This window comes from Dermacentor andersoni, chromosome 10 (assembly GCF_023375885.2).
Source record: "Dermacentor andersoni chromosome 10, qqDerAnde1_hic_scaffold, whole genome shotgun sequence".
In the NCBI taxonomy this organism is placed as follows: domain Eukaryota; kingdom Metazoa; phylum Arthropoda; class Arachnida; order Ixodida; family Ixodidae; genus Dermacentor; species Dermacentor andersoni.
The window spans coordinates 37,992,368-38,016,724 of NC_092823.1; the positions used below are offsets into that span (position 1 = coordinate 37,992,368).

The following is a 24,357-nucleotide window of genomic DNA, read 5'->3' on the forward strand; positions in this document are numbered from 1 at the left end:
AAACGCTTTCTCGTAATCAATGAAAGCTATATATAACGGTTGGTTATATTCCGCACATTTCTCTACCACCCGATTCATAGTGTGAATATGGTCTATTGTTGAGTAGCCTTTACGAATCCTGCCTGGTCCTTTGTTTGACGGAAGTCTGAGGTGTTCCTGATTCTATTTGCAATTACCTTAGTAAATACTTTGCAGGCAACGGAGAGTAAGCTGATCGGTCTATAATTCTTCAAGTCTTTGGCATCCCCTTTCTTGTGGATTAGGATTATGCTGGCGTTCTTCCAAGATTCCGGTACGCTCGAAGTCATGAGGCATTGCGTATTCAGGGTGACCAGTTTTTCTAGAACAACCTGCCCACCATCCTTCAACAAATCTGCTGTTACCTGATCCTCCCCAGCTGCCTTCCCCCTTTGCATAGCTCCCTAGGCTTTCTTTACTTCTTCCGGCGTCACTTGTGGGATTTCAAATTCCTCTAAACTATTCTGTCTTCCATTATCGTTGTGGGTACCACTGGTGCTATAGAAATCTCTATAGAACTTCTCAGCCACTTGAACGATCTCATCCATATTAGTAATGAGATTGCCGGCTTTGTCTCTTAACGCATAGATCTGATTCGTGCCAATTCCTAGTTTCTTCTTCACGGCTTTTAGGTTGCTTCCGTTCCTGAGAGCATGTTCAATGCTATCCATATTATACTTCCGTATGTCAGCTGTCTTACGCTTGTTGATTAGCTTGGAAAGTTCTGCGAGTTTTATTCTAGCTGTAGGACTGGAGGCTTGTCCCTTGGTTATATATATATATATATATATATATATATATATATATATATATATATATATATATATATATATATATATATATATATACATATATATATATATATATATATATATATACCAGAAAAAAAGCAGTTCTGGGTCCGGGTAAATATTCACAGTGAAGCAGACGCGCGTATGAAGCGCTTTATTGACGTTTCGGCCGGGGTCCGGCCTTCATCAGAATACATTGCATGGTGTCAGTACAGTTAATATACATGTGCCTATCAACCAAATGAAGATACGCTTACATGAAAAACGAATAAAATGGGCGAACAAAATGCATCCGAATCGTTCAAAGGATAGCTGACACGTGTATAGACCGATGGCGATTGCAAACATATCATCTAAAATACAAAGTATAAAAAACAAATCGCCACATGACAACAAAACGTCAATATCTGCTCAATATGTGCTATGTTATCAAGCAAACACCGACTGATACTATGCAATGTATTCTGATGAAGGCCGGACCCCGACCGAAACGTCAATAAACCGCTTCATACGCGCGTCTGCTTCACTGTATATATATATATATATATATCTATATATATATATATATTGTAATATGAATAAGGACCAAGAGAGCAGCAGGCAGCGTGTCTTAAAGGGCCCCTGAAACGGTTCGGACAAATTTTGTAGACGCGTAGGGTACAGCTTAAGTAGGACATTCGCACCACAATTTAAGTGAAGCGTTACGTATTAATGGAGCTACAAGCGATTAGATGTTACCCTCCTCCCTAGCCATGCTTTTCCTCCTCAACTCGTTCGCCGAGCGAGCGGGACTAAGCTCCGCCTTCACTGGTTCGGCGTCACGATGCGACGTCACATCGTCCACTTCCGGTTGTTTTGGAGCCCGCCCCCGCCCGCGCGAGACCTCTCCGCTAGCCGCTTGGCCGTCGACCCCAAGCGGAGCTATCGAAGCAGCGTGCGTTGCGAGCAATCTGTCGTAGCGCCGACCGTGTCTGGTATTCCGGTAACCACAGGCAAGCTGATCATTTCGGCAAATGACTGGAGGCATAAACTCAAGCTGATGAAGGAACTTTAGCGTAGACGTACGTGAGCGGCCTGAACGGTCTGCACGGTCCAGACACTTGTTGGCGCAGCGCTTAACCAGCCAAACAAAGCGCTAATATTGCTCTAACCATGTGTAAAACATTTTAAACATTTATAAAAACAACGTGTTGATGATTACACTCCTGCGAAAAATACACACCAGCAGCAAAGAAGAATACACTTCGTTGCTGCTACTGTGTATGGTTGAGCTCTGTGCCACCAGGTGGCTGCACCATGCAGACCATTCACATTTGCCCTTCTGCTCATCTCATGGCTCATCCCGTTACGGCACAGTCAAGCGGCCAGACCCTGTCCCCTTGCACTTGCGTTTGCCCTAATACCGGACTCACGAAACGTTATTGCGTTAGTAATCTTCCGGTGTAAAGTGACGGCCACAAACGCGCAAATCCTGGCGCCGATCGGATAGCGGCAGTCCGATGGGCAGCAGCTAGTTCGCTCGTACGCTGCCTTGCAGAGGGACACGATGTCACAGCTTGACATATTGCCAGTCGCTACTTTTGCAGTCCACGAGGCAACAAAGTCGAATCATAGTGCCCGCGAAAAGACTGAGACCGACTCTGACCGCGGAGCTCTCGTCAAAATGGGGTACGTTGTATACAAGCAGACGACCATTGCTGTTTGCCGGAAGTGCTTGTGTGTACTGAAGAATTGTTCTTGTGCATTCTCTTTGTTACTTTCTTTTTATAAAAACAAATTAACTAACATTCCAATTATTACGAAGATCATTTGTTTACTATAAAGTTGGAAAAATTATCGATCACGCGCCCTGATCAGCCAATCGGATAGCTCGCCCCACTGACGTCATATGGGTGATTTCGGTCATATGGGTAGGGACGGCTTAAAATTCCACCGAGCAGTGCGCTGCGATCGGCAGCGATGTGCATTTTTAAAACCTTATAATAAATTACACGCTTTACGCGCAGCACTTAGATGTGTCAATTAATGATCAGAAGGACCTACTCTAACGACTCAGTACGTTTGTAGAAAATCGTCAAAAGCGTTTCAGGGTCCCTTTAAGACGACAGTAATCGACACAGAATCGAATCGATCTATCGTTCTTCTTAACAAGAACAACGGGAGATGCCCAAGGGCTATCCGAAGGCTGAATGACGCCGCGCTTGAGCATGTCAGCTACTTGGTCGTCGATAACACGGTGCTCTGTCGCGGATACACGATATGGTCTTTGTCGCAGCGGTTCACTGGTACCTGTTTCGATGCGATGACAAACAGTTGACGTGCGGCCCAAGGGAACATGCTGGTAGTCGAAAAACGAACCGAACTTGTCGAGAAGGCGTAGAAGCTGAGTGCGTTGAGAAACAGTCAACGTGTCGGCGATGGAGCTATGTAAAACATCACTCTATAAACTATGTAAGCATCACTCTGTAGCTATGTAAACATCACTCCTGCGGGGGGTTACATGTCACTCCGGCGACCTCATGAGGGGCGATGGAACTAGTTGGCATGTCTATGACGGCAGCAGCGTCGACACACTGGGCACGGCCAACACACTCCCCAGGAAGCAAAGCGAGAGGACAGGACAATCGGTTGGTAACGAGCAGTGTGCTGACGCCGGCATGAACGTCCAAAAGAGCAAAAGGCAGCGGGGAACATTTGCGACGAGCGAAAATTGCAGATGGCATAAAAAGTACGCTGACATCAGTAACAATGTTGCATGACACTGTGGCAAGGGCAGAAGATAGTGGCGCAATTGTAACGTCTTTGGCAACAAATGCTTTAACTTCAGGTTCACGAGCGTTTGAAATTCCACTTCAGCACGATAACAGTCGATGACGGCCTTATTAGCGGAAATGAAGTCCCACTCCAAAATAAGATCGTGGGAACAAGAACACAGCACCAAAAATTCGACGGTGTAGAGGCTGAATTTCACTGGATTTCACGGGCGCCTTCGACACGCGTCACGTGTCTGCACGCTGCCGTATTATTTTTCCTGCGCAAACACCGTTGCCCGGCGAACTTATATTGCCTCCACCAGTCATTTCTCACCGATCGGACGGTTGTCCTCCGGAGTAAGACTAGAGACATCTCGGCTCGCCCTTCCATCAGCAGTCCGCAGGGATCGCCTCTTAATCCTCTGCTATGGAACTTGATAATCCATTCTTTACTAAGTCTCCCGCTACCAGAGGGCGTGCATATACAGGCCTATGCTGACGACACAATAGTATTACTTTCTGGTTCGTCGCGATTTCAATTGCAGGTTTTAGCAGAATCGGTCTTAACCTTGATTTGCGATTGGGCCAGGCAAAACAAGGTCAATATCAGCCAATGCAAATCTTTCTTTGTCTTTTTCAACAATGGGCACATTGGCACTTCTAACCGCCGTCCGTCTATCCGATTGGATGGCGCTTTTTTAAAACATCAGTATTACATTAAACTCTTCGGCGTGGACTTCGATGACAAACTGAACTTTCACGCCCACGTTGATTTTCTTAAGACTGAAGCCGAGATATTGGTCACTCGATTGCTAAATTTCATGCGCATGTATTTTATGCAGCGCCCAGTGCTTTTACGTCGTTTGTATAGACAGGTTCTGCTGCCTGCGATTGCATGCGCGTCGCCGGTATGGTGGCCGCCCTTCCCGACGACGCATCTTCAGACACGCGTCCTGTCGGTGCAACGGTCGTTGTTGGTGGTGTTAACAGGCGCATACCATACAACCAGAACTTCGGCCCTACAGATATTGGCCCACTGTCCGCCTCTTACGGTGGATTTAGAACGCCTGAACGCGGAGTTCTTGCTGTTTACGCTCCGTCGCATCACCCACCACGGGTCTGACACGTTCCACCCGAGCGACATCGACTCCCCATTTAATCGATGGTCCCACCACCCTCGCGAAATATGTCGCTAGACGTTTACGCGCCTCACCCCAGCAGACGCTGCTCGAATAGCTGCCCGCTCAGCTTTTTATATATATATATACTGACGGCGCGTTCACGAGTGTCTTGGCGGGGGCGGCTTTTGTTGCGTTTAACCCTAACGGACGCTTAACGGCTGTACGTAAATTCAGGGCAGTCAACGCCACAAGCGCGTATAGCGTTGAGGCTGTCGCCTTCGCCGAAGCGCTCGGGTATATAGCTTCGCTGCCTGCGAGAGCTCCCGTCCACATCTATACGGACTGCCTGCAGTGTATCTGTGTATTTGTTTCTTTCTACGTCCTCGTTCAGTCGCGCTTATACACTCTACCGTGTATACGGACTGCCTCTCTCTACTGTCCGCCATTTCACATCTTCGCGACACAGACGCCCGAGTGTGGAGGCGTAAACGAGCGCTCACCTTGCTCGCTGGCGAGGGTCGACGGATATACCTGCACCACGTCCCTGGGCGCTGTGGATAGTGAGTTGGTCGACACCGCCGCAGCGTCGGCGGCTTGAACGGGCCTGCTCCGCACTACGACTGCGTCCACCAAGACAGTACGCGCGCGCTATCATCGCATCGCGCGAAAGCAGTGGAGCGGCTATTGGCAGCGAGAGGGTTCCGACACACACCTCTACCACTGGGTTCCCAGTGTCCACACTATTCCCGATTGGTTTCCTCCAAACAAACTTCTCGGACACTTATTTACCGGGCACGGACATTTTGTAGCATACCTTCATAGGTTCAACCTCTGCGCTTATAACTTGTGCACGTGTGGCGCTGTGTGCGACGACGTGCCGCACTATCTCACCATCTGCCCCCACACTGCGCACGTCGTTCGAGAACTGTGTGACGAAGCCCATGTGCAGTCTTTCTCTCCTGACAGATACGCTGGTCTCCTTAATTCTAGACGCTCGCGGGCCTTACTTCTGCAACTAGCGCGTCTCGCCGTCCTTTCTGTATCCCCTTCCTCTCCTCCTTTCCGAGTTCCCGACGCCTCATAACTACACTCTATCATTCCTATATTCTATTCATTATTTTATTTCACGTTACTTTTGCATGTTTGCTCGTGTCAAATGCATTGCTTCAGCCTATCATTGGCGGGGCTTCCCCGTGTCAGATGGCCCTAGCTGCATGCTTCATCATTCATCTTTTCTCACTTCCTTACTTCTATCTTTCGTGGCTATATCCCTTCTTGTCTGCGTGGCCATCCCTTGCTCCTTGTCAGCTCTCTGGCCGTGTCTCATTATATATGTTCAGCCACGTGTGCAGCCAATGGCATCGGCTCCACCTGCCCGGCCATCTCTTTTGGACACCTGGGGTCACTTTCTTCCCGGGCTATGCTGGCATCAACTGCCTACCTCTGGCCTACCCGAGCCCAAGCCATCGGATCCACCTGCCTGGTCGCTTCTTCTCGACGCCTGGTGGGGCAGTCTTGCTGGCCTATGCTGATATGCTGACATTAATTGCCCGGCATCAACTGCCTATCTCTGGCCTACCCGAAGAGCGATCGGCGCCATCGGCCTCAACACTGCACGAATATCAAGCTTCGAAGAGAACTCTACGTTTTTGACTTGATCTGGGTGCAGCCCAAGCCATTGGCTCCACCTGCCTGACCGCCTGTTCTCGACGCATGGTGTGGCGGGCTTGCTGGCCTATGCTGACACCAACTGGCTACCCCTGGCCTACCCCGAGGAGCGACCGCCGTCTAAGACCAGAAGCATTCATGACCAGTCACGTAGGCGACACTGGCCTACCCTGGGACAGGCGCAAGGAAGAGCGCTTTGCGCCCTTGACTTGCATTGAATTAATAAACTTCGCCCGTGCTGTGGGTGGCAGCCCGGAGCGGTGGGTGGGTGGTTGGGGGGGGTTTGCGGGATTTTCGAATTCGGAGCACATATATACACAGCGCGCTGAAATACCTGTTCTTTCTACGATACCCACCGATTTTTTCTTTTAACTAATTGGCCTTTTTTATTAATCTTATTTGGGATAGCATCGGCTTCCCCTGTTCATTTATGTTTTATTGGTTTTACGCCTGCTGTACTATATATGCGGTGCGGGCTTCCCCAGTTTATTTTTATTTATTTTTACTTTTGGGGGCACACAAAGCAGGTAACCGCATGCCGTATGCCGTGACCGACCAACGACCTTGAGCCGCCGTTGCCTAGAAACGCCGCAGCCGCGCTCCAACAGATGGCGCCGCCGTCGACGCCGCTCGCTCCACCAGATGTGCTCCGCTGGGGTATGGGGAGGGGAGGTGGTGCCTCGCGGGGCCTCGCGGGGGGTATATATATATGTGCTTGGTTTTATTAATTTGGGCTAGATGGTGCATACTTGAATTAGGAAGGAACTGCGCCAACTAAGGCGATCACGAGAGGGAGAACGACGCAGGATGGCGCTTGTCCTGTGTCGTTCTCCCTCTCGTGATCGTCTTAGTTGGCGCTGTTCCTTCCTAATTCAAGTATATATATGCGATTCGGCTCAGTGTATTTAGTCGTTTTGGAGACCGCGAAAGAGACGCAACAATGACAGAACGAAGCGAGGAAGAGTCAGTGCGCTCAAGAGACGCCAGAAAAACGCGCCGCACGACTCGAGAAGCGTCGTAACGAAGATGCGGCTAGAAGTCGAGCCACGCCCCGGAGAAACTCTTCAACTGCGGAAGAGACCGCTTTGAGTTCTCGAGAGCGTCGGAATGAGACGCTGCGTAGACGTTGCCTAGTCGTTACCTAGCCTAGTCGTTACCTGAACAGTGTGTCTTGTCTTGTCTATACAATGGAGCTAAACCAAATGCTGAACCACAAGCTAACACCACAAGCGTAGCCATGCAGCTCGTGCTTTCGCAATTCAACTAGGGCTAACCAGAGCTAAACCAGAGGCTATTTTCATTAGGCTATTTTTATTTGGCTAAACCACAGGCTATTTTATTAACCCATGAAGTTCGGTCATTGCGAGTGATGACTGCAGCCTTCAACTGTCGGTGCAGTCGTTCGACCATTCCATTTGCTGAGGGGTGGTATGGCGCTGTGTGGACGTGCCGTACACCAAGGATACGTGTCAGTGTTCTGAATGTTTCGGACTCAAACTGACAGCCACGGTCCGTAGTAACAATACTGGGGCAGCCGAAGCGATAGATCCATCCGGAAACGAAATATGAGGCTACGGTGGATGCCGTGATATCGTGAAGCGGGAATACCTTGGGCAAGAATGTATAGCGATCCACACAAGTGAGTATGTAGCGCTTTCCGCGCGATGACGGGAGTGGACCGACGATGTCAATGTGCACGTGGTCAAAACGACAGTCTGGCGAGCGGAAGGTTTGAAGGCGAGATTTGGTGTCGCGTCGTTACGTTGGCCCTGCAGGCACTCACAGCCTAGCGGCGCACGTTTTTGTTGACGCCGGGCCAGACAAAACGAGACGTGATGAGGCGTTGAGTGGCGCGGATGCCAGGGCGGCTTGCTTCGTGTAGCTTAGTGAAGATTTGACGAAGATATTCGGACGGCACAATAGGGCACGTGCGGCCAGAAAACACATCGCACACAATTGTACCAGAGCAGAAGGGCAACGGCACATCAGACAATGCGAAAGTATTAGAGCTTGCGCGCAAGTCGCGAAGTTCATTGTCACTACGCTGTGCCTCTGCAATTGCCTCGAAGTCCACAGCATCAGATGTTGCGACACTTACGCGGGAGAAGGCGTTGGCAGCAGCGTTGACGGGGTCTTCGATGTACCTTAGGTATACGGTGAACTCCAAAATGAAACTTAGATGCCGAATTTGCCGGGATGTATAAGCACTGTGGCTTCCACGGAAAGCGAATATCAGTGGCTTATGGTCGGTCAGCGCGTGGAATACGCTACCTTCCAGTTGAGGGCGAAAATGGCGAATTCCGAGGTAGACGGCGAGAAGTTCACGGTCGAACGTGCTGTAGCGAGTTACAGCAGGCTTTACTTTCTGGGAGAAGAAGGCTAGCGGGCACCACAAGTCTTGCTGGAACTGCTGAAGGGCGGCACCAACGGCGTTGGAGGAAGCATCGGTGATCAGCCGCATTGGTGCATTGGGTAAGGGATGCACAAGCATTGTCGCGTTGGCCAGAGCATTCTTGGCTTCCTCAAATGCTGCTTCAGCTGCACTTGTGCACTCGAGAGGGGCTGACGGTGCTTTAGTTGGCTTGAGCATGTCGGTCAGCGGTAGGACAATACGAGCCACATTAGGTATAAAGTGACGGTGAAAGTTCAGCAGTCCTCGGAACTCGCGCAACTTTCGCAGCGAAGTTGGACGAGGAAACTCGCGCAGTGCTTGAACTTTGCCGTCCAGGGGCTGGACTCCTTAGGTGTGACGAGGTGGCCAATTCGATACTGTTGACGCCGAAAACACGCTTTGCTGTGGTAATGGTCAAGTCATGTTCCTGGAGTCGTGTAAAAGCACTCGCAGATGATCGGCATGCTGTGCAGGTGAAGAGCTAGCCACAAGTAAGTCGTTGAGGCAGACGACGACGAAGTGTAGCCCGCGGGTCACCTCAGTGATGAATCTTTGGAACGTTTGGGCGGCGTTCCTCAACCCAAAAGGCATGCGGACGTACTCAGAGGCCGAAAGGTGTCGCAATGGCAGTCTTAGGTTTGTCCGATGGCTCAACAGGAATGTGGTGGTAAGCTTTGACCAAGTCGATCTTGCTGAATATGGTCGTACCAGATAGTGTGGCAGCGAAGTCGGGGATATGGGGAAGTGGATACCGATCAGGGAGAGTGCGCGCGGTCAGTGCACAATAGTCATCACAGGGGCGCCAATCACCTGGGTCACGCTTCGGAACCATGTGCAGGGCGGATGATCAGCTGCTTGAAGATGGGCGAATGATGCCAACTTGCAGCATATGTTCAAATTCTCTGCGCGCCGTGGCAAGGTGGTCACCCTCGAGGCGTCGTGGTTTGCTGAACAGGGGAGGTCCGGTTGTGACGACGTGGTGCGTGACTGCGTGTCGCAGAGGTAGTTCTAAGTTGTTGGGCCTTCTAAGTTCAGGAAAATCAGACAGAATTGAGCCAAACGAGCATGCTTGTAAGCTTGGAGCCGTTTGCACAGGGGTCAACAAAGGTGCGAGGATTCCCTGCACGGTCATATTGGTCGTAGTGTCCACAAGGCACCGTGAGCGGATGTCCGCGTTCAGGCCGAAGTTAAGAAGGTCCGCTCCAAGCATGGCGAAGCGCACATCAGCGACGGTGAACATCCATCGAAATTTGCGGCGCAGTCATAAGTCGATGGTGAGCGAACGCTGCCCAAATGTGGTGATTGTGGAACTGTTTACAGCTTGTAACGACGCAGTCCTTTCAGCGCGTTGTTGGTCGTGACGTGAGGCAGGGATAACGCTTACATCAGCGCCAGTGTCGACTAGGAAACGACGTCCCGTTATTCTGTCTCATACATATAGCAGGCGGCTTCGCTTCGCTGTGAGGTCAAGCGAGCCACTTGCCGCCATTAGCAGCTCGCGTCCGTGTTTTCCTGCCAGCGACAGAGCACCCGACACTTAGAGCTGGCGCCGAAACGGACGTGATACCAGCAGAAGCCGTCACAGTTGCTTTACAGTTGAGCGATAAATCTCGGGAGGCACTTCATCAATAAAAAACAACTTGCAAGATAGGCTGGGTGGGAATCGAACCAGGGTCTCCGGAGTGTGAGACGGAGACGGTATCACTCAGCCACAAGTTTTTTTTTTTAATTTTATTACCGGAGCTCACTCAGCCACGAGTTCGATGCTTCAAAGCGGTACAAAAGCGCCTCTAGTGAATGCGGTGTTGCCTTAGAAACTAACCGTAGAAAGTTATACTGCGGTGTATATCGGTAATTATGAACGTGTAACTTACAGCAGTCGCAGTTACACGAGTAGCGAAGTGCGTTTCCGCGACATTTCTTCTGCGCTTTCCGCACACGCAGAGCCATCTTGCGGCAAACACAGAAGACCCCCTCCTCTCAATGTACGGCGCTGCCCCGACAGGTGGCGTGCCACGCACGCACGCACAGTCACCCTTCCTGAGGCCCTAGGGTTCAGAGATAATGATAGTCATGTAAATAAAGGTGCGGTGGAAATTAGCAAAAGGCGATTGGAGGATTGGTGGCTCAAAAGCAGAGAGGTGACATAAGGTTAAAAGGGTAGGAAGACGTATTTAAAGAAAATCGAGAAATTCAATAACACACAACACAGATAAAAATAAAAGGCAAAATAAAAACCTGAGCATGGTGGCAACTGCCATCGCCCCGTTTCAAAGGGGACGCTCCTACCTTCCATCCATCCATCCGGGGCTGTGCGGGGACCGGTGCGAGGCGCGTCGCGACTCGGACTCCCTCTCCCCTGACGACGCTTCGCCGTGCTACCTCACGGGTTGCAGAATGAAGCGTCCTTCCTTTCTTTAGATCGCTATCTGTCTATCTCTCTGCCCGTGCCGATCACGACGTTTGGCTGGCGTACATCGTTTCCCCCTCCGAGACACCCAGTTCTTTGGTTCGTTCCGCTTGCTCAGGCGCACGTTTCGTTGCCGCGCCGAACGCTGCGTTGCTCGACGCTCACCGCGTGATTGGTGGGTGAAAAGTCCGGTGCGGGGCGCCTCGTAAGTGATCGCTGCGCCGTAGCGCCATGGTAGCGCATTGTCTTACACCCCTTAGCGGGTCGACGGGAGCGCTTTCGCGTTCCACTCTTGAAAGCGAAAGCGAAGCTTAAGCGTCCTCTAATTTTCTTCATTGTGCAGGTTAGGAAGTTCCCAGAATTACCTCACACTTCTTCTAAATCTGATGACCTGTTCCTTTTCGTGCTTCGGTGCCCAAAAGCCTTGGTTGATATCTTCTATTCTTTGCTTTTGTTGTTATGCGGTGACGTTGAGAACAATCCCGGTCGCGGTCCAGGTTCGCAAAAAGCGCAATCTTCGAATGCTGTGAACGAAATTTTGAAAACGGTTAAGGATCTAGACGAGCGATCTATAAGAATGGAAACCCTACAGATATCTATGGCTACGTCAATATCAGACCTAAAAGAAAAACAGGAATCAGCTTGTCACGTGACCCCAGATATAAAAGCCACCTGAGAAAATGTTGAACAGCAAACTTCTGCAATTGAGCAAAAGCAGACAGATCTCGACGACGTGCGGGATCGCGTAGTCCGCGCCGAAAAGCACATGCGCGCACTCCACTCAAGACTAAACGACGCCGAAGACCGCGCTCCCCGGAATAACTTGTTGTTCTACGATGTGCCTTACTCCGCTGATGAAACGCATTCTAAGTCAGAAGAGAAAATGCTGTAAATTTTCGCCGATACTCTAAAAGTAGATATTTCAAATAACAACATAGCCTGAGCGCGCAGAATCGGGCGATTTGTCACAGGGAAAGCACGACCACTGATAGTGAAATTTGAGACATACAAAAGTAATGACTTAGTCCTTTCCAAGCGCCAAGTGCTAAAGGATGAAAAAAGAAAATATCCGTAAGCGAAGATTACTTCCCGGCAACAAGACACTGCCGCAAAAAGTTGATCGAATTTGGAAAAAACACCAAAAGGTAATTCAAGTTGCATTACGAAAACTTCATTCTCGGTGGAAAAACACAATGAAGTTGATAATACTGTAACTGAAATAGAAGCTTTCGATAGCGCACAGAACGACCTCAGCCCTCGTACTCTTCGCTCTGGACGCGAATTCCCATTGAAATATAGGGGAACGAACGGGGAGGCGGTTCTCAGCTGTGTTCTTGCTCAGCGCTTTTCTCGAACATGCGTAGTCTTCTGCCAAGAAATGACGAACTGCGTGCCATTATTGGTGATTGTGACACCGACATTATTGAGTTAACTGAAACTTGGCTGACATCTAAAATAGCCCACTCTGAGTTGCTCTTTTGCAAAAATCTATAGGCTGTTTTTCGGAGCGATCGCACCGGGAAAGTACGCGGGGGTGTGCTTCTTTCAATCAGTGACCGATTTGAGGGTTTTTGTGTGCCGGCTGTTTCAGATTTAGAAATCATCTGGTCCTGCCTTACAATAAAATTTAAAAAAAAGCTACTAATAGGAGTTTGTTACCGATCGCTCTCAACTTCTCCGTCATTTTGCAATGACCTGTGTGCCAATTTGAAACAGCTAAGAATACATTATCCTGGAGTGCCAATATATCTAATGGGTGACTTTAATTTTCCAAACATCGTATCGTCCCACATCAGTCCTTTTTCTGACCCCTCATCTACTGAATGTAATGAATTCATTACACTTTGTTCTGACTTCGGATTCTCACAAATGGTCATCTCACCAACGCGAATAACTCGGCACTCAACCTCACTTCTTCATCTGGTGCTGACATCTTCACCCGACAACGTCTCATCGATAACTCACTTACCTGGTCTCAGTGATCACGACATTTTGCACTTTACGCTTACATACCCCCAGCAGTATCAATGCAAACTAAAGACAATCAGAAACTTCAAAAGAGCCAATTTTCTTGCCATAAACACAAGCCTATGTTCATTTCTTGACGACTTCTTACCGCAGTTTTTTGAACGATCAGTTGAAAGAAATTGGTGTATATTCAAGAACAAGATTTTGGAATTAATCCGTCAGCATGTTCCACTCCAGCGCGTTTATTCTCATAATCAAGCCCCCTGGTATAACAGCTTCCTTAATAACAATAATAATCCTTATTTTCATCGGGATGATGGAGGATGTTGTGGCTAAAAGCTGCTCGTAAATGGCAGCTTGACAAAGGCCCACAGCCCCCTTCTAGAGGGCTACAACAGCAAAGCAGGGAAAGACACGCACAGGTATACATATAATCTCTTCGCAATTTAGCAGAGCCAAAAATAACAGGATCATTTCATAAATGAAATAAAAATAGAACAACAATCTATACAATAAGTACAGAGGGTATAAAGCTGTACAATAAACACAGGATTAAGTATACACATTATAGGAATACAGGTGGAGTTACTAAGAATCTGTGCAGTGAAGCTGTCGTAATTCACGTTTAGATATTTTAAGTAGATCAGTCCCGGATTTTTTACAGTTGTTTAATAGAGTTGGAAGTGTGAAGGATAACTTTTCCATTGTGTAATTGGTTCTAGGAGTTGGTACAATCCACTCCTCTTTATGACGGGTAGGGTAAAACACAGTGCACTTTTTCAGTAATGACGACTCATGCAGAGATTCAAGGTGATATTTTAGCTCGCGCTGGAATGCAAGTGCTAGCTTATAATTGTAAAGATTGAATACTGGTATTATGTATGCTTTGGAGAAAAGACCTTGCGAGTGACTGTTCTATGGTAGATTAAAAAGTACTCTGGTAAGTTTTTTTTTGTTTTTGAAGCATAAAGATCTTTTGCAAATTTGTATACGTGGTTGTGCCCGAGACCAAGAAACAGTAATTAAGATGAGAGTAAAACAGGGAATTATAAAGCAGGATCTCTACTTGATACGGGAGATATGATCTGTAATGGGAAATAATGCCAACTGCTCGAGCTAACTTAGTTAGAACAGCATCAATGTGACTATCCCATAGCATGCTCTCAGAAAATGTAACAGCCAGAATTTTAATATCATTTGTGATTTCTATTGGTGCGCCACCATAACTTAAGCTTACATGAGAATTTAGCTGCCTCGATTTAGGTCTAAGTATTACAGCTTTCGTCTTTTTAACATTTATGTTTAGATGGTTTACTATTGACCACGTTTTAAGCTTGGTAAGGAGAGAATTCGCGTCATTGTGTAAGATATGGCAATCTGGAGCAGATAGAGATATACTAGCGTCGTCGGCATACAAAACATATTTAGGTTTAGTAGAGAGGTTAGTGAGATCATTGATGTAAATGTTAAAAAGAAGCGGACCAAGAATGCTGCCCTGAGGAACACCTTTAACTATGGATTTTAAATCAGAACGATACGTTTTGATTTGAACGAACCGCTGTCGAAAACTTAGATATGATTTGATAAGTTCAAGAAAATAAGCTCGGATTCCATAAATTTCCAGTTTCTTCAGCAAAGTTAAGTGGTGAATACAATCAAATGCTTTAGAAAAGTCGACATAAATACCTAGTACAAAGTTCTTTTTTCCAATTTCGGACAAAATAAATTCTTTCTATTCCAGCAAAGCTAATTCGGTCGATTTGTTCTTCCTAAATCCATATTGAGCATCTGAAATAAGTTTGTGTAAATCAAAGAACGAGCAGAGCTGATAATGGATAAGCTTCTCCAAGCCTTTGGAAAATATGGGTAGGACGGAGATGGGTCGGTAATTATTCATATCATTAGGATCCCCCTTTTTAAAGAGCATAGTTACTTTAGCGAATTGCATTCGCTTTGGAAAGCATGCACTTGTTAGGCAAAGGTTAAAAATATGAGTTAAATATGGACATAAGACATCCAACACATTTTTCACCGGACGTGTCTGAATTCCTTCAGCGTCGCAACTTGAACTATTATTTAAAGAAGAAGAAACTGATGTAACTTGATCCTCTGTTACAGGGCTTAGAAAAGCATATGAATTATTTCTAACGGGCATAAAATCGTAACAACTGCAAGTATACCATGATCAGAATAATGAAGTAAATACTCATTAAAGGAATCTGCAAGGGCACAGCCAGAACCTTCACAGTCATTTATTGACAACTTCTCGATTCAAGGTGAAAGTTTCGTGCGTTTAAAAACGCACGAAACTCGTTCAACTTTTTCCATACGAGGTCACTTTTCTTAGGCAACTCTGGAATTCGGAGTAAATGTAACTAGATCTGCTTTTTTTAACCTCCTTGCTTAATTTATTTCGGCACGCCTCAAATTGCTTTAAGGTATCAGGATCTTTTGTTTTAATAAACTGATGGTAAAGCATATTTTTCTCGTTGATTTTTCGGCGCAGTTCTGGAGTTTTCCAAGGTTTGCGGATTTTTTTACCTAGCTTAAAAGTTATTATTGGAAAATTTCGCTTGTGCATCTGCAGGAACTGGTTCATAAATATTTCATAGCCTTCATCGGCATTTCTTATCTCCATTACCCATGTAAAATCTGACTCCAGTAGTTCAGTTCTGAAGCTGTCTAAATTTGACAGAGTAATAGATTGAAAAAAAAAATGGGTGGTCGGCTTTTGCGTCCTTCTAAATTCTGCTTCTTTAGCATAACAAATATCGGAAGATGGTCGCTAATACCACATGATATAGTTCCTGCTGTGATGTCTGTATTATCCAAATTTGTCACAAAAAGGTCTAGCAGTGTTTTATTGTCTTTCGTAATTCGGGTGGGTAGTGTGATTGCATTATCGCAACCATTTGATGTAATAAGCATTTTCATGTTTCTTTGTTCGTTAGTGTTTGCTAACATATCTGTATTAAAGTCGCCGGCTGTCGTGCAGAGTAACCATTTGCAGAAAGAAAATCGAGAAACTGCCCGTAAAATAAAAAAAACTTGACGCATTTCCATGTGGGGGCCGGTAACAAAAAGAAAACACATGCTTATTTACACGAACTGACAATATTTGAAAATCATCACATAGCACAGAAAAAGAAGGAGGCAGTTCACACTTTACATTCGGCTTCATCAATAGCAAGGCTCCACCACCACGCCGATTTTTCCGATTTAAGCAGGATTGATAACATGAAAACCGAAAGTTATCCTGGTCGTCTTTACACCAAGTTTCAGTTAACATGACAGCGTCGAACAAAAAAGAAAAACTAGAGATAAAACAATCCAGTTCTGCTTCCTTGTTATACGCGTTCAAATAGGAAAAGACGCCTTTTTCGCAACGCTAAACGGACGAAAAAGCCTGCACATTGGCTTGTATATAAGAACGCTGCCACTAACTTCAATTACGGCTAAAAATACTAAGTACACATTTTTTATTACTACTTAAACCAATTACTACTAAAAACATTACTACTAAAAACCAATCCGAAGCGCTTTTGGAGCGTAGTAAAATGGAAACGTGAAAATAAGATTGCATTGTCACAGTCAGGCAGTCAGGTTTCCAGCTTTCTTTGCGCAGACGTCTTGAACAGCACGCTTCTGCAATCATTTTCGTTTCCCGCACCTAACAACGAACGTCCCGTCCTTCAGTGCTGTAACTTTCCTCCTATGACTGTATTATATTTGATGCAACAGCAATTTAAAAAAAATAGTCGAAAATTTGAAAATTACATCTTCCTGCGGTGTCGATGAAATCACCACCAAATTCTTAATTAGCACAGTTGAATACTCGTCTATCATATTGCAATATCTATTCTCGCGATCATATAACTCTGGCATGCTTTCGCTAGATTGGAAAACAAGAAAAATCATTCCCATACACAAATCAGGTGACACTTGTGATCCTTTTAATTATAGACCAATTTCTTTTACCTCAGTACCTTGTAAAATTATGGAACATGTAATTTACACAGATCTTATTAACTTCCTTGACGAGAACAATTTCTTTACTCCTCACCGGCATGGGTTTAGAAAAAACTTCTCTTGCGAAACACACCTTCTAACATTTACAAACGATTTATAGTCTAACCTTGACGCAGGCTTCACGACGGACTGCATATTTTTGGATTTCGCTAAGACATTCGACAAGGTGTGTCATGCGCTGCTCTTACAGAAACTAAGCCTTTTAAACATGGACCCTATACTACTTAATGGACCATTTCGGAAATCGCAGCGCCGCGAGAAAACCTAGCGGGCGCGCGACGCATTATGGGAAAAGTGAGCGAGCGCCGACCAACCGCCCGTCTTGGCTTCGTCCTGCGTTCGCATAGCTGCGGTGTGTGTGCGTGCGCGTGCTTCGTTTGGTTTGAGATTTCCTGTAGTTTTTGGTGGTGGGCGGTTGCAGGTGCGTTATATTAACTGTTACGTGTCTGTGGGTTACTTAGTGACCTCAGCCACTACTGCGCGCGATGTCGTCGAAGTGCCGAGGCGGCGGCCAGACTTGTTGTGTGCCTGGTTGCGACAACAACACGCTGAAAGACAAGAACGTTTCATTTCACGCGTTCCCTGCAAATGAAAAAGAAAAAAAGAAGTGGGTGAGAAGAATCAACCGCCAAGGAAGTGCTGGTCGCTTCTCTTTGTGGCAGCCTTCTAAGCACCACCGGATATGCGGAGCTCACTTCAACGCAAGTGGACGCCGTGGTTACCTGGACCGGATGCCAACTATTTTCCCCCATAAAGTCATCAATCAACTATCTCCTTTCTTTAATACCGGTAAGTATATATATTCAGACGGTTATTGCATGTTATCCTAACTTCCAAATCTTTTCCAGTCGCGAAACGCAAGAAGACGAGCTCCCAAACTGCCTCTGCCAGCCCGGTGCTCCTTCTGAACGAGTTGGATATCGGCTGCGTAGTTGACGTGCCCCAATGCGATCAACGTAAGAGACGCTTTAACTGTGCCATCTTTTTTTCTGAGGCTTCGGCTTTGTGTGTACGCATTTTCACGAAAGTGTATTATACGCAGCAAGCGACGTTGTTTCCCAGGAGCCCACCCAGCTGACCTTCGGTGCACCGGCTTCGCCTCGCACGGAAACGGAAGGTTAGTGAGAATTCAAAATTCTCGCTTTCTGCATTCCACTATGAAAACTTATTTTTTGCATTTAACGGACCCCTATCGCGCCCACGGATGACGGGGTCCACGGGTGCTGTGGCAACTGGTATATTAATAGCGAGCGACTTCCTTATCCAGTGAAAACGGACGAAACTTTTTTCCCGCGAAGCCAGTTTTTCGCAAGCTTTTGCAGCTAGCCATGGGAAGTTTGCATGTTAAGAGTGGCAGAACCTCATGTGTTGTGTGACATAAATGTCATCAGTGATTTGTACCGTCCATGTGTTATTACTTCAGCGAGTTTTCTGATAAACGTGGTACCTCTTCCACCAGTGAAACTTCCATTGTGAAACTTACCCATTTAATTTCTTTCACCTCGATATTATTCCCTTTACCCCCGTTTGGAAAAATGACTAAAAAGTCAGGCTATCCAAATGTAGTGCAAATTTGGCGGAAATATACACTGGTAGCACAAGCTGCAATGTCGTCGAACTGCATGCTCAGGAGGGGCACAGACAGCTCATGAGGTTTACGAGTATAACTGGATAGCATTAATCTGGGCTTGCTGGTTCGTAAGCTGCTTGCACAGGTGGATCAGTGGAGTGAAAGAGAGTTGGGCTCTATGGCTTTGGCATCCTTGTTCTTTGTTGTCTGTATATCAATGTAAGCCGAGAGCAAAGGTTCAGAACACACATTGTGGGCTGAAGTGACTATATCAAACCCTCAAATCTGCATTAAAGCAGGGCCTAACCGTTCGCAAATCAATAAGCAGTTCATTTTTTTTAGGTGCCGACCACTCGTACTCCATGGGGCCTCCAGACGCATCTGCTGCCACGCTAAGAAAAGTCAACTACCTTCTCGAAGTCTGTGGAAAACTCGAGCATGAAAATAGCTTGCTCCGCAAAGACAAAGCTGTGCTCCAGAAAGAGGTTGAGGATCTGAAGGCTCAGTTGCACGATGTGAAAGTTGAGGCGCTCAAAGAGAAACTGAAACTAAAAGATCCTGTCTCCAAAGTTCACGATTTTGTTTCAGATGAGAAACGACTCGTGTTTTATACGGGGTTTAACTCCTTCAAAAGATTTGATGCGTTTGTGGAACATGTTGAAGGCATGTACGAGGCACTGAAAACGGGTGCTGGCAGGCCACCAGCACTGACAATGAAAGAACAGCTCATTGCAGTGCTTTGCAGGCTCAGGGTTGGGTTACTGGAACAGGATTTGGCATATCGCCTGAAAGTGTCTGTGTCGAGTGTGAGTGCTATGTACACATTTTGGGTTAATTTTTTGTTTGAAATGCTAACCCAGATACCAATGTGGCCATCCCGTAATACAGTGGACCTGTTCATGCCAGACAATTTTAAAGAACTGTACCCATCTACACGCATTGTACTGGACTGCACAGAAATTTTTATCGAGAACCCGTCTGACTACAATACACAAAGCGACACTTTCAGCGCGTATAAAGGACACAACACCGTAAAAGGGCTCATTGGCATCACTCCGAACGGCTTCGTTTCTTTCGTGTCTAATCTTGCTCCTGGAAGACTTTTTGATTGAGAAATCACAAGACACAGTGGCCTGTATGAGTTGCTCGAGGAAGGGGACAGTGTAATGGCGGATAGAGGATTCCTCATTGAAGATGACCTCCGTCAGCTTGGAGTTGAATTAAACATGCCACCTATGTTGAATGGCCGCTCGCAGTTGTCACTGGCAGAGGAGTTAGCAACACGGCAGATAGCCAGTTTGCGAATCCATGTTGAGCGTGTCATCAGGGAAGTTAAAAACTTTAGAATACTCCGTGCTGTTTTTCCTAATGTTATGGCAGAGAAGCTGGACAAGATATGGAAAATTTGTTGCTATCTCAATAATTTCATGCATGAGCCCATTCTAAACCGATGAGCGATGGTGGTGTTTTTAATGTCTTGTACGTTGTGCATAATCTACTGTAATGCAGGGGTGCTCAAACTTTTTAGCCTTTTCAGTTGAAGAAAGACCAACCTTATTTGGCTAAAATGGAGTCGGCTCCTAACATGTTTCATTTCTGTTTTGGCCAGCTTCGGTCACAGAGCCTGTATTGAAAATATTTGCTTTATGGGGTTTTAACGTCCCAAAGCGACTTACGCTATGAGGGACGCCGTAGTGAGGTGCCCCGGAGATTTCGACCACCTGGGGTTCTTTAACGTGCACTGACATCGCACAGTACACGGGCCGTTAGAATTTTGCCTCCATCGAAATTCGACCGCTGCGACCGAGACTTGAAAAGGTGTTGGCCGGCATATGTAAAAGGGGTACGCAAGCTGCACAGCACTTGAACAAATACTTAAATTCAGTTATGACTGGCTGTATAGTGAGATAGCAGTAAGCAGCTAGAGCATTAGTCCCAAAATAACTGGCTAAGGCGGATGAAGACACACACGAATATAGGTGCTTGGCGATTCTAGGAAGTGTTCCAAGAAACCCAAGAGTTCCACAAAACGCAGCTTGAGAATCCCTGCTGCAGTGCAAGGCATTGAACTTGCGTTAAAGTACACTACTTCATGTACAGCAGACTAGAGCAGCATTTCTTGCTCCGCTGAAGTAAGCCTGAAATCACTGTACAGGCTACATAGCGCTGCAATGCCTTATTTCTGTGTCGGTGTTGTGCAAATGATTGTAGCATAGAATGTGGCAGTACTATATCTGAGTCATGACTGAAAACCAAATCACCAGTCTCATTGCTGAGCTACACAGACAAGATGGAAAGTTGGTGTTTGCAGCCATTGTCTTTTCTACCACAGTTTTTCTTTCCTAACTTTTTGGAGTGAAATCTGTAAAGTGAATTTCACTTTGTCATTTTTACATGTGTTAGTGACGTGCTCATTTTTCAAAAAATTGTGATATATATATGTATTGTATGTTTGTGTACTTTATATGTAAAAAAAATGTATATGTGTGCGAGTATTTCATGGCAATGAAATTTGAGACCTTTATTACAAACTCTCATGTAATGTCCTGCATGGAATCCTTGAGGAAGAACTTATATAAATAACTGCTATCGCACTCAGTATCAGTATGCAATACTCGAGATGCGGCAGGTTCGAGCTTGGTCTTCAAAGCAGTGTGAGCCCAGTGCTGCTCGAAACTTGTGCATTAGCCCCTCAGAGCAGAGATGAAGTATGCTGAATGTGCGCCTTGGGCACTCTCTATGACGGCACATTGATTTACTGTAAAGCACAAACCTTCGTTGGTTCACTCCACGTATGTTACAAGTCGTACCGAGTGCAAGAGTACCTACACTACGGAGAACACATTTGTTACTTCGCAAAGATTTTGCTTGCAACTTTCAATGCGGTTTCCTTACAGAGACCAATGCGAAGTCACTATCATCATCAAGTATAGGAAATGTTGAAGTATGTAGCTGCCCAGATTCCTGGGTCTAAGAGTGCATTATGTATGTGTTCAATGACAAGGCGGCAAGACGTGTTGTGCTTGACATTTACTTTTTACACACCGATTAGTTGCACACACATTTAAATAGGTGGTGGCAACACATACGCATGGCCATAACGATATTACACAGAAAAACCTTTTCTTCATTTCTTCATGGAGACTAATGCAATACAACATATTTAAAAACCAAATATTTGCAAGTATGAACACATGCCAAAACATGTTATGAGTCCGAGCATCTTTGTCCTGCAGACCAATGTGACTTAAATAAGTCGTTGAAATTCACACACAAGCACAGTGCTCTTGGTAGTTCTTGAAACATTCCAGAAGCCGTGGCAGCATTTGGGAAATCCAAAGCGAGCTGTCAAAAGTGATCCTTTGAAGAGTGCAGTTTGTGCCATTATCAACCACAAAGTCACACCAGGAGAGTCCAGTCAAAGCCATTTGCCCCTGGACCTGGTAAAAGTACTTGTGGGTCGGTTTAAGAACTCCATTCTTCAGGTAGGATGCCGTATTCACAGCATTTTCTAATTCATCACCCCGTTCCTTGGCAGCTGAGAGGGTCTTAACTTCAAGGAGACCAAAATCTCCTCCCTCCTCTACAACACGGTCTGGCGTTGCACCAAGAACAGGGACACCAGGGTTGACGCACAACCCACAACAGTAAATCCTAACTGGGACCTCTCTCTTCTCTATGTAACGCTGCACGGCTGCAGCTTCATTCCTTAAACCATCAGCCATGTATTTGGTCTGCATCTGGCTAGACGCAAACAGCCTCTTGAAAAACTTCTCGTCAGCTGGCTTCTTCCGTGACACCACATCTCCGAAGTGTGAAGCAGTCAGGCGCTTGCATCTCTCGAAGCTCCATGTTGTAGAGCCGCTCTGCATCCTAGTCGCTTGCTCAAGGGCCCATGAGTCTTCTAAAGTAAGCTCACAGGAGCCGAACTTATACCCAGCTGGCACATGCTCAACCCACAGGGCTTGCACCGGTAACCTGATTGGCATCTGGCTAAGAGCATCCTCGTGAAGTGCTCTTTTCACTGGTACGGGCAGAAAGTGGTTGTCCTCCAGCGTCTTGCATAGCATGGCGTTTGGAATATTTTTCTGTGTCTGATACATTCTCTTAATATGGTCTTCTGTCACTGTCAGAGAAACTGTGGTTTCATGAGTCAGATGCCTGCCAGCTTTCATTGGCATATGTTTCACAAAACGTAGTTGTGAGAACTCGCGTGAGTGCATGTTGGCCTTCTTAGCCCCAGTACCCCATGCTCTGGGTTTGTCTGCACACGACTGTGTGTCTCGCACGTAGGCTGCCCCAGAGCGCTTCAGGTCTAGTACAAACCATAGTAAGGCAACTACATGTTTACAAACACCTGCAGCTCCAGCCCGGCAGTTGCAGGTTCCTTCAACCACAGTTCCCTTTGAGGAGAGCACAACACCAGTGTTATATAATTTTGCCAAAGAGAACGATGCCTCCACGGTTGCTTTAAGAAAAGTGGAACTGTCAGCCTTGCAAATAAGAACATTGTGAACCTTATCTGCTTTAAACATCCTGTATCCGCTTACAGTATGCTTCTGAGCACCATGTGCATTCTGATGTGCCAAGATTTCTTGCTCCGAGAAACCATCCGGCACGTCTTTCAACTGCTTTGTCCATGGTCCTTTCGGCAACCTTGCTTGAAGAGGAAGTGCATTTTGAATGGCTCGTAGTGGTACCTGCAACATGGGTATAAGCAAGCGTCAAAATGTTTTCTTCGGCACTCCACATATAAACAGAGCATGGAAGCATACACAGCTGATCATGGGATCATCAATGCGATCTTGAAATAAAAGAGTATTCATTCATTGTGTCTTGGTCACTTGTGGCAAGCATGCTTGAAAAGCAACGCTGAACGCATTTCGTTCACTACGCGCGGTCGTGGAGAATGTTGCACAAGGACGGGCTCCGTAAGCCACTAGCTAACTTAAAACTCTGAGGCCGCCCTAGTACAAGGTACTGGCGCGTTCAATACTTTTCAGGTTAGCCAAAACATCCGCCGCAGTTTTTTTAGACCGCATTCGCGTTACTTGTAGACACCGAGGCACGTTCATAATTTGGGTGCGTCTATCTGCACTCCACGGTAGTAAGTAATGTACACCGCGACCGAGATAGTACGAGCTGTCAAACAAACAGCAACTGCTATCTGTACCGCAATGCTATGCTCAGATATATACACAGAATGTAACAGTGCTAATACAAGAGCTTGTTGGTTCTGCTTCGTACTTGCTGCGTGCTATTCAAACAACACTATAGGCAAGAAAATGCGCTGGCACAAGCTAAGCGCCAACTCAGCTACTTACTTCTTGCGAGATGTACATTATTGAACGTGTGCGCTGTCCGTTCCTTTCGACGATATACTTGTTTCAGACTTGTCCGTAGATTAAATAGCACGCTGTAACCAAAAGACTGAATGGGCAGTGCTCGATAACGAGGTATTTTGCTGAAATACAGCGCATACATTTTCACAAGAGGGTGTCACACTGTTGCAACAAACACGAATGTACTGTACGCTACGTACTACGCCTGCCGCCGGAACAGCCGCACAAACTTCGAAGGTTTGCGACGGGCGACTAGTAAATAAATGCACTGTTAGCGCGTGCTCACCAGCAAAAC

General features: G+C 46.4%; 2 protein-coding genes across 2 annotated transcripts in view; one reads left to right on the forward strand and one right to left on the reverse strand.

The window, feature by feature from the left end:
- Positions 1 to 24,357, reverse strand: part of LOC126519167 (multidrug resistance-associated protein 1-like) — a 255,175-nt gene that overhangs the window by 172,248 nt on the left and 58,570 nt on the right. The gene's annotated exons all lie outside the window — the stretch shown is intronic.
- Positions 18,007 to 21,971, forward strand: LOC126519278 (uncharacterized). Its single transcript, XM_072284664.1, has 4 exons — positions 18,007 to 18,106; positions 18,193 to 18,267; positions 19,063 to 19,526; positions 21,957 to 21,971. The coding sequence occupies exons 3-4, from the start codon at positions 19,083 to 19,085 to the stop codon at positions 21,969 to 21,971; spliced, it is 459 nt and encodes a 152-aa protein (XP_072140765.1). The 5' UTR covers positions 18,007 to 18,106; positions 18,193 to 18,267; positions 19,063 to 19,082.

Bases quoted from the DNA above. Each gene is read 5' to 3' on its own strand.
- LOC126519278 (XM_072284664.1), top strand. From the start codon at position 19,083: ATGGGGCCTCCAGACGCATCTGCTGCCACGCTAAGAAAAGTCAACTAC.